At 37.3% G+C, this 11,190-nt stretch overlaps 1 protein-coding gene across 1 annotated transcript in view; it reads right to left on the bottom strand.

The window, feature by feature from the left end:
• Positions 1 to 11,190, bottom strand: part of ZC3H11A (zinc finger CCCH-type containing 11A) — a 28,571-nt gene that overhangs the window by 16,682 nt on the left and 699 nt on the right. The window contains exons 2-6 of the mRNA XM_007470649.1: positions 10,378 to 10,497; positions 3,734 to 3,857; positions 1,667 to 1,870; positions 1,428 to 1,544; positions 1,075 to 1,155 (exon numbers count right to left, since the gene is read on the bottom strand). Of these exons, the coding sequence (XP_007470711.1) occupies positions 1,075 to 1,155; positions 1,428 to 1,544; positions 1,667 to 1,870; positions 3,734 to 3,857; positions 10,378 to 10,497 (646 nt within the window). The remainder of the gene's footprint in view (positions 1 to 1,074; positions 1,156 to 1,427; positions 1,545 to 1,666; positions 1,871 to 3,733; positions 3,858 to 10,377; positions 10,498 to 11,190) is intronic.

The following is an 11,190-nucleotide window of genomic DNA, read 5'->3' as shown; positions in this document are numbered from 1 at the left end:
TAGGGAAAGGGGAGATAATCTTATTTTTTATCTGCCTTTGGCACAATGTGAAAGTAAAATATAAAACTGTTTTGAGTGACTCAGGCACTCAATGTACTTTTATTTACTAGGAAGGCTAACATTATTCTAAAGTTAACCTCAGAAGCACATCAGCTATTAAGTGTGTCAATTCAATCTTTTCCATCTATATTAAATCATCTGCAAAACACAACTCCAAAGTTGCTACGGAACAATCCTTAGCAAGAAGGCACTTAAAACCAACCATCTGATTCTCTCTAAATGCATTTCACACTATATAATTTTTAGGGTTGGAAATATAGATCAACCAGGCTAAGGCAAGCACCAGAAGAAAATCCTAGCAGCTCTTGAGGAAGAATTCACCTACTAAAAAATGAACTTTTTCCTCTTTTAAATAATCGTTTAGGGAATTCCCTGGCGGTCCAGTGGTCAGGACTCCATGCTTCCACTCCAGGGGGCACGGGTTCGATAACTGGTTGGGGAATTAAGATCCCGCAAGCCATGCAATACGTTCAAAAAACAAAACAAAACAAAAACCTTATATGCTATCCTTTAGAGTTATACTTCTCAAAATAAACAAACAAGTTCTTTCAGGTTCTTCATTGTATGTGCCTAGCTCTGAACAGTTAGGGACTGAAACAGCTACAACGGGTTAAAAAAGCAACTGTGATTTAAGTAAGACTGTGTTTTACTTCACAGAAGCCACAAAAATCAAAATCTATTTGCTCATTTTGGTTGGTGTCAAGTGTCCTTATTATCAGAAGTATCTTTCTTTTTTGGCTGCATTGGGTCTTCATTGCTGCAGAAGTGTCCTTTCTATTCTTCTGTAGCAACATTCAATCCTCCGTGTCAGGATTTCCCTGGTCCAGTGGTTAAGACACCACACTCCCAATGCAGGGGGCCTGGGTTCCATCCCTGGTCAGGAAACTAGATCCCACATGCATGCCACAACTAAGGAACCTGCCTGCCGCAACTGAGACCCGGGGGAACCAAGTCAATAAATTAATTTATTTATTTTTTAAAAAATCCTCCGTGTCAAAACTCCTGATAACTCACCACCTTGCTTCTTTGATTTTTCCTTCATTTTCTTTGATTTAATTTCTTCAAGAGTTTTTATCCCAAAATTCAAACATTCACCTAGGAATGCAAATAGCAACCACATGAGGAACCAGCACCATTTCACTTTTGCATTTTATTTGTACACAGCTGGCATTCAAATGTTTGTTCAATGAATAAGAGAAATTGTGTGTGTGTGTGCGCGCGCGCGCGTGTGTATAATGCGCGCAAGGAAGATGGAGGTGGTGGTAATCATGAACTAAATTTCAAAGGTATTTAAAACAGTCTGGACTCACTCAACAGTGCTGTAAGATTTATGAGCAGGAACCAGCATCCATATAGCCTCTTCTTACCTTGTTTTAAATTGACCCCAGGTTTCCGGGCAGAAGCCACTCGTAATCCATTATGAACTTCAGGAGTTGGTTGCAGGGTAGGTGTTTTGGTTTCATCACCTTCCTCAGAAAACTGATCTATATTATCAAAATTTAAGGCAAATTTCCAATTAAAAACAGGTCTAGAGCTTCAAGTCTGATTCTAATTCACTAAGTTACTCTGATCATTTACTTGCCTTAAAGAAAGAGTTAAAGCTTACCATCATCATCTTCATCATCATCTGCAGCATTGATTACCACTGGTGGATGTGTAGGGCTAGGAACATTTTCTGAACTTTCTACTTTCATAACGCTTCGCAGTTGAGGAGAGGGATTAGACTGGACAGATAATTTGCTCTGTTGAACTGTGAGCTGGCTAGCCTTCACTTCCTCTTCTGGTGACTCAGGCACAGTGGGCAACACAGCTAGACATACAAAGTTAGTCATAAATTAAAAATAGAAGATACAATCCCAATTCATTAAAAATCTCTGACAGAACAGTATGGAGGTTCCTTAAAAAACTAAAAATATAACTGCCATATATCTCAGCAATCCCACTACTGGGCAAATACCCTGAGAAAACCATAATTCAAAAGGAGTCACATACCACAATGGTCATTGCAGCTCTATTTACAATAGCCAGGACATGGAAGCAATCTAAGTGTCTAACGACAGATGAATGGATAAAGAAGATGTGGCACATATATACAATACAATATTACTCAGCCATAAAAAGAAATGAAATTGAGTTATTGGTAGTGAGGTGGATGGACCTAGAGTCTGTCATACAGAGTGAAGTAAGTCAGAAAGAGAAAAACAAATACCGTATGCTAACACATATATATGGAATCTAAAAAAAAAATGGTTCTGATGAACCTAGGCACAGGACAGGAATAAACACATAGATGTAAAGAATGGACTTGAGGACACGGGGAGAGGGAAGGGTAAGCTGGGACGAAGTGAGAGAGTAACACTGACATATATACACTACCAAATGTAAAATAGATAGCTAGTGGGAAGCAGCTGCATAGCACAGAGAGATCAGCTTGGTGCTTTGTGACCACCTAGAGGGGTGGGATAGGGAGGGTGGGAGGGAGATGCAAGAGGGAGGAGATATGGGGATATATGTACAGCTGATTCACTTTGTTATAAAGCAGAAACTAACACACCGTTGTAAAGCAATTATACTCCAATAAAGATGTTTTTTTTAAAAAAAAAATCTCTAACCACCTATCATAAGTTTGGTGATTTTCTTTGAGCATTATGTCCTTTTAATTTGTGTCTTTTAATTAAAATTTTAATCTAATTTTTAATTTCCCCATTTTCCCAATTAGGTTTTAAACTCCCAGGGAGGGAAAATGTGGCTTTCAGCTAGTAACTATTCACTGCCCATAAACACACTCAAAGTGGGTGCTCAAAACAGAGAATAAACCGGAAGCTAGATGCACAGTAACTATTTACAAATTCTAGACATTAAATTTTAATACTGAAATTCTAGGCTTTTTGATCAAGAAGCAGCTTTTTAAAGAGATAGCGGGCAATACTTCTGAATTATACCAGAAAGGAGTGAGACTTTTCTCCCCTTAAACAGAGATAAAAATATATATCCATCAAATTTTAATCACATAGCAGATGTGGCTTTAAATGGCTGATCACTCCACTAGGAAATTACTTTAAAAGGACTTTAAATACTAGCTTTTGGCAGAGTGTAAGTTTCATTTTAGATTACACCCTAGAGCAGGGGCAGGGTTAGCAAATGTTTTCCTGTAAAGAGGTATATAGTAAACATTTTAGGCCTTGTAGATCTTGTCTCAAGTACTCAACTCTGAAGCAGTAGCACAAAATCTGGCCACAGAAAATATATAAACAAATGGGCAGGGCTTCATTTCAATAAATCTTTATTTTACAAAACAGGTGGAAGACCAGACTTGCCAACACCCCTGGCCTGGAGAATCAAGTTTCTTTTGAAAATCTCTATAGATATGATAAGAAAATGGGAAATGAGGTAATAAGCTATAGTAATCTAAACTATCTTTGCCAAGAAACATTTGTGAAGCAGCATGGATTTTGGCAACAAAGTTTTAATCATGACTGCTATTTTATTGGCTTATGACTGTGTACAAGTCATTTAACCTTAGTAAAGTTCAATTCCCTCATCTGTGAAGTGAAAATAATACTGCTCTCTCACAAGACTAAAAGAAGGCAATGTTTATAAAGTACTCTGTACATTGTGCATGTAGGTGTTCATTATACAGTAACTATTCTTTTAAAATTGAAACGAATCTCACTTTTGCTTGGAGGTAGGAAAAGGCCATCAACAAAACGTCCTCTGTTGTGATGAAAAGCACAGTTTAGTTTCTGACATCCCACTGGCTGATTTTCCCAATAACAAGGAATCTCACTGCGTTTTTTCTGTAAGAGGAAAAACACATTATTTTCAAATAAAAAAAGTGTGACCTGTATTAATTTGGTCAAGTTTTCTGGACAAAGTTCAAACAAGGTTAAAAAATCTGAGGCATGTGAAATGATTTTGAGTATGAGGAAGAAGGGTTGCTGAAAGTAACTTATTCTAGCATGACAGAGAGATGAAAGGGGCAGGGATGTAGTCTGCTATTCTTTCCTCCTTGCCTTAATCCTTGAACTCCTAAATGTCTACATTTAATTTAGAAAAGCAGGATAATATAGAAGGTAAGATTATGGAATCAAAGATAAGAGTCAGAATCTCTATTATGTTACTTATTGACCATGTGATGTCAAGTAATTTAATACCTCTTAGTCCCACTTTCCTCAGCTATAAAATGGGAGTAACAGTAGCTATTAATTAGTTTCTCATGAGAATTAAATGAAATAATGTACATGAAGCACTTAGCACACAGAAAAGACTCAATAAAGTGCAGTTATTATTTGAAGCTGAGAGTTCAAGACTTGGAAAAATTCTTCCTCTTCCCATTTGTGACTTCTAAAGGTTCATGTAACACACTAGGATGGTATCTTTCCTTCCCAAGCTACCTCGCTCTTATAAAGGGGAACAAGAAAAACAAGAATACCGGTACATCTAGATAACAGGATATATGTCCAAGAAAAACACATACATAAGTTCTAATATACACATTAGATGTATATAAAGAATATTCAAAGAACACTATTTGTAACAGCTCCAAAATGGAAACAAACCAAATGTACATCAACACTAGAAAGGATAAATACATTGTAGTATATTCATAAAATACAATGCTATCCAGTAATGAGAGGGAATAAACAACACCATGGGTGCAGAACGAAAGCAGCCAGACACAAAAGAGCACATACCGTAAAATTCCATTTATGTAAAGACCAAAACAGGCAAACTCCTCTATTGCAGAGTAGTCAAGACGGTGATTAGTTTTGGGGGTGTGGTGAGTGACAATGAAGAGATAAAGGGGAAGACAGAGTGTTGGAAATGTTCTATTTCTTGATCAGGGTGCTGGTCTAGTAAGTATATTCACTTTGTGAAAATTCTTCAACTTGTAAGATTATGATATGTGCACATTTCTATATATACTTTAACAAATAGTTCAATAAAGAAAAAGAAAAAAAAAGATGTGATAAGCACTTCTGAAAAGCAACTAAATTCTGATTAATAACCTGCATTATGTTGGATCTCTCATAATAAGCAGCCTAAGGATTAAATTTCCAGGAAAGAACAGAAGCACTACTTCAGAAATTTTTAAATATGGAGGAAAAAAACAGAGGAACAACGACCATTACAAAAAGATCCTTAAATGTATCAAAAAGGGCAAAGATCCCAATATCTACTATATTGGGAGACTGATAATTTGATAATACACTGTGTTGGTAGGGATGTGGAAGAATCATGGAGTCCCACATACTGATAATGAAAATATACATTAGCTCAACATCTCTGAAAGGTGATTGGATAAAAACTATGTAAAAAATTTATGTCCTGCATTTATTGCCACATATTTTAAAAAAGTAAGGCAAATAACTTTGCCTCTGAAAAAACTGGATAGTATTTATTAGTCTCCCGTTACACTTAAAAGGTAGGTATAACAGATACCATTGTTTTTTAGAATAACAACAATTATTCTATTACTCCTTGAGGCAGAATCTAATGCCAATCTTCCTTGCTCCTGGATTTGTGTTTGCTTAAGTTTTTACTTCTTTCCTGAAAGCAATCTTCAAATTACTGGATGACTACTGTGATAGCATGCTCTTTATACAGGAGTCACATGACGTTTATTTGATCTGTTTAATACTTTTACTGAATTTTGTTTCAAAATAAAAAGTAATACATAAGCAATGAAGATGACTTGGAAAATAAAATTAATGCCTGTTAGGCCATTACCCAGTGAGAGTCACTTATTTTGGTATAGAATTCTTTTTCTTAAAAAACAAAAACAAAAACCTGTAGAATGTATTGATTCACACTTAAAAGAAAGTTGTTCCATATAATTTCACTTTGCAACACATCCTCCATAGTAACATTCTCCTATATGATTACTCCTTTAACTTTTTAATAGTAACATAGCACATGGTCCAAAGATATATAGTTAATGCTCACATTATTTAATTAGCAAATACTGAACCATTCTGCTCAAGGAAACAGAGTTGGGTTCCTGAAAGCTCCTGGTCACATTTTCATCAAGTGATCCATAATCTTGTTTTATGTGTGTCTGTGTTTAAAGACACCTTATTTAATAAATATCACTGGGGACTTCCCTGGTGGCACAGTGGTTAAGAATCCGCCTGCCAATGAAGGGGACACAGGTTCAATCCCTGGTCTGGGAAGATCCCACATGCTGCGGAGCAACTAAGCCCATGTGCCACAACTACTGAAGCCCGCATGCCCTAGAGCCCGTGCACTCCAGGGCCTGCGTGCCACAACTACTGAGCCCATGTACTGCAACTACTGAAGCCTGTGTGCCTAGAGCCAGTGCTCCCCAACGAGAAGCCACCACAATGAGAAGCCCGCACACTGCAATGAAGAGTAGCCCCCACTTGCTGCAAGTAGAAAAAGCCTGTGCACAGCAACAAAGACCCAATGCAGCCAAAAATAAATAAAATTTTAATAAATAAATATCATTGATTCATTAACACTGAACTCAAGGTCAAGAGCACTGTAACTCACACCTGAACGAAGCTTATCGAACACTTGTGTTTTCTACACAAGGCACATAAGAGCTTTCTTGCACTTAGGGACATTACATACAGCACTTCAGCACTACACTTGGGGGCCATTTAAAACAGCAAAATCACAAACAAAAAGCACAAAAATGCAAACAAACATGGCACTAAATAGATCATGAAGAGGACATCTGTACTGATTTTGGGGTTATAAATTTTAGCATATATACAAATTTGCAAATATGGAACCCATGAATAATGAAAGTTGATTCATCTAGAAAGGGGGGTATACAGTAAAATGACTCCTTACCATTCCCGTCTCCACTCTCCTATAGCCATTGTTGTTAGGTTTCTCCTTTATACTTCCAGAGATATTTAAAATGCATATACGAGTGAAAAACAAATATAAATTCTTTTCCTTATGTTTTTCTTTTTAACACAAGTGGTAGTATACTACACACTTTATTCTGTCCTTTGCTTTTTCAGTGACACTATATCCTGATCTTTTCATATAAATAAATAAGTAGTATCCCTTTAAAATTTTTTGGTAACAGCTGCCCAGCACTCCACTGTATGAATGTAATAAAATTTATTTTAAATGAAGGTTTGGTTGCTTCATACACTTCACATATTACAAATTATGTTACAATGAGTAATTCTGCATAGATCTCATTTTGCACATGAGTACAGATGAGACAAAGGTACAAGTAGTTAGTAGTTTTGAAAGATGCAGCCAAACAAGCCTCTGTGCAAAAAAGAGTTAACAGAGTAGCCTAGCCCTAAGCCTGCAGTCCTCAGATAGCCTGCTTGTAAGGCTGGCCCTTTCCTGGCATGTGGGAAATTGGCTCTTATAATGCTCCTGGTCAGTTAACTGATCACTGTGCCTGGACTGTTTATGCAAACAATATGGCTTATGCCGAACACCTGACATCCTTCTAGGAGACTAGAGTTTTGGTACGTGTTAGGTAGAGGGTGCCTATGTGACCAGCCCCAATAAAAAAATTTGGATGCTGATCTAATGGGCTTCCTTGGGCAAAATCACCCCACACATGTTCCTGCATTTTCAGCACTGGGGGAAGTGTATGTTCTTTGTGACCCCTTATGGGAGGGAAAGATAATAAAAGAAACCCACACATGGATTCCTCCAGACTCTGTGTTTTTTTCTTTTATGATCAGTGTATCCTTACTATATCACTGTAATAAATCTTAGCCATGAATAAACCATATGCCAAGTCCCATGAGTTTTTTAGAAAATCTCCAAACGCAGATGTTCTTAAGAGACTGATACACCTTTCCTAGGAGTTGTGCCAGTTTACACTCTGCTTGCAATGTTACAACATGATCTTTTGAAAGTTCCAGAGTATTTCTTTTTCTGAATGTATTTAGTGAATTCCCTATTTGGAAGACAGCATAGAATGTAGTTGAGAGACCATAAATCTGAAACCAGAATGGAGTAGTTATATAACCACAGGCATATAAATTGCATATTTAATCTTTCTCCTTTCCCCACCCCCTCTCAAACAATTCAGTCCAAAGTCATTAGGTGAAGCTGAGAGAGGTAGGCATTCATGTTGGGAGAGGGAAGGACAAGTGCCCCAGAGTAAGGTGTTGGAGGTTGACTGAGATGAGGAAGGTATCCACGTGACAAGGTGGAACCAGCACAGGGTGTCAGGGTTAGTAAGGCATTTGTGTAGGAGGATGGCCTGGCACAAGGTTGGCGCCTGAGAAGGGTGAGCAAGGCTTTTATGCAGAAGGGATCCTAATGTAGGGTGAGGAGGGTATACTCATGGAGTGTCAGCCTAGAATGGGCATCAAAGATCAAGTGGGGTGAGGAAGGCAGGCTCTTCTGAGTGGGTCCTGGTACAGTCAGAGAATGAGCACGGTGAGGAAAACAAGCATCTCACATGGGAGGGCTGCCCAACACAGAGTATCAAAGCCCAAGGATGTGAAAAAGGTATCCATGAGGTCCGGAGCAGGGTGAGGAAGGAGTCCTCATGGTGGAGCAAGGTGGGAGGCCTGCCCTGGTACAGGATGTCAGAATCGAAACAAGGTGAGAAAGACATCCTGTGCAGGAGCAGCCTCATATGACATCAGAGCCTGAGAGGAAGAAACAGGCTGTAATACACTGTCTAGTTTACGTAACTAAGGAACTGATCAGATAAGATTAAGAACAATGGAAATCAAGTTTTGGAGAAGAGAGTTACAAGTATGAATAAGGAGAAGCCTAGACAAAACACTGTAGTGTTGGTAAATTGGAAGCATCTATGTGAACTCATGATTTTCAATACATAAAGTAATAAACAATGATATAAATGTATGTATATACATTTATATATTCCTCTGTTCTGTCCACTGCATGCCTGGAAGCAGTGACACTCCAGGAGCAGTTACACTAGAAGGAACTAAGGCTCCTTGCAGAAATGGCTGATTCCACAACTGGAGGAGGAAAAGTACCAGATGAACCTGGATAATCTTGTTAGGCCACAAAGTGAAGACGTGTTCAAAGAATGATGGAAGCAACAAAAAGACACAAAAACCAGCTTTAAGGTCTCTTACTGGCCCAAACTGAGTCAACCTGAGGATAAAAAATGATAGTAGTGATATATAACACATTGAATAAAATAGGAAACCATGAGTTCACACATAAAAAGCTAGGAGAGGGCTTCCCTGGTGGCGCAGTGGTTGAGAGTGAACTCACCTGGGACTTCATCATTTTCTGTTCTCTTCTAAAAAGGTAGATGACTGAAAAGGCAAAATTGGTGATCAGAAGGATGTTTTCACAGATCAGACACAGACTGCAGGTTCCACATTCAGCAGAAAAAAAAAAAAAAAAAAAAAAAAAAAAGCTAGGAAAAAAACCTTGAGAATTTGATGAGGAACAGGATAATTACAAGGTCTCCAAGTTCCTCTCCAAAAAATACTTACTAAATACAAAAAGGAAAACTTTATAGTGAAGAAATCTGGTGGATACCACCTTAATGAAGTGATCAAAGTTAACAACACCAGTAATGGGATAATATTGTATGCCACCCAATGGTAAGCAATGAGAAGAATATCACCTCTGTGATATTCCTGCCAAATATACATGACCTGAATATAGTAATGAGAAAACATCAGATAAACCCAAATTGAGGAACACTCTACAGAATAACTGTCCTCAAACTACCAAAAATGTCAGGGCCAATGAAAGGCAAGAAAAGACTAACTGTTCTAGACAGAAGGAGACTGAAGAGTTATGGCAACTATATGCAACACTCGATTCTGGACTCACTCCTACTGCAATAAAGGACATCACTAGTACAATGGCAAAACTTGAATGGGATCTGAGGATTCACTGAAAATAATACATATATGTTAATTTTCTAATTTTGATGGTTCTATCACAGTTATGGAAGAGAGTATCTTTCTTGTTTGTAGGAAACAGTCATGAAAGTATTTGGAAGTGATAGGAAATGTCAGTAATTTACCCCTAAATGGCTTAGAAGAAAGTTTTATAATACTGTACTTGCAAGTTTTCTCTAAGTTCAGGTTGCTTTAAAATAAACATAGAAATATAAATACCCCCCAAATATACATATATAATTTTTACACTTTGGACAGATTACCAAACTACCTTTAAGAAATATGATACCAATTCATACCATATAACATCTAGATATTAAGTGAACATTTTAATGAGAGAAATTTCACTAGGTCATTAAAAAAATGTAACCCACATGTTATATGAAATGTTGTTTTTTACCCCCATATTTTTTATTGGCCCATCAGGACACAAGACTACTTACTATAATACAAACTGAAGACTTACATCAATCTCCATGTGCCGAAACCTGCACACCTGTCGAAAACAGCGCCCTTCCTGCCATAATGTGCAAACAGTTTCATTTCCTAATGCAGCTTCACAGTGACGGAATGGACAGCTGTCACCCTGTAAACAAAGAGAATAATACAGAAAAGAACTGTGGTACAAAACTAGATCCCAGGCAAAATGTTCACTGCACATTTCTTGGTATCAAGACAAACACAAAGGAGTAAGGAGAGACAGGTAAAGTAGAAAACAACTGAGATGAGATGACACGAACAATCTGAGGTCAACAAATTTTTAATTTCCTAAAACCTATTTCTTGACAGCATCCTACGTCTGATCTGACAACATGAATGACACAAGCTGAGAGATGGCGCTGAAAAAGACAAATGGGAGTATTAGGTACTCTTTAAAAATATATTTTACTGTTAATCTTCAAAACCATTTCATACATCCTGACTTGTGTAACTAGTTTTTAATGGAAAATCAGAAAGTTAATAGATTAGAATTTAAGTATAATTCCATACTTCACTGTGTATTTCATACAACGTTAATATCTGAAACAAAATGCTACTGTTGTGCAACTTGCTATTTGCTCAAAACTGACAATTTTAAACACAGCACCAATATGATTTAAGAAAAATTTGGAAAAAAATACACATGCATAGAATTAGTCATAAAAGAACAACAGAAAATAGGAGACAGATCTAAGTGGAGCCATAGAAGAATCAAGCTGAAAAACAGGAAGCTCTGACAAAGAAAAAGCAATAAAGCTGCAAAAGCTTATTTAGAAAAGTGGCTTTAGTATTCAGCAGG

The sequence above is a fragment of the Lipotes vexillifer genome, unplaced genomic scaffold (genome assembly GCF_000442215.2).
Source record: "Lipotes vexillifer unplaced genomic scaffold, Lipotes_vexillifer_v1.1 scaffold1122, whole genome shotgun sequence".
Lineage (NCBI taxonomy): Eukaryota > Metazoa > Chordata > Mammalia > Artiodactyla > Lipotidae > Lipotes > Lipotes vexillifer.
This window is presented reverse-complemented; position numbering and strand designations above follow the sequence as displayed.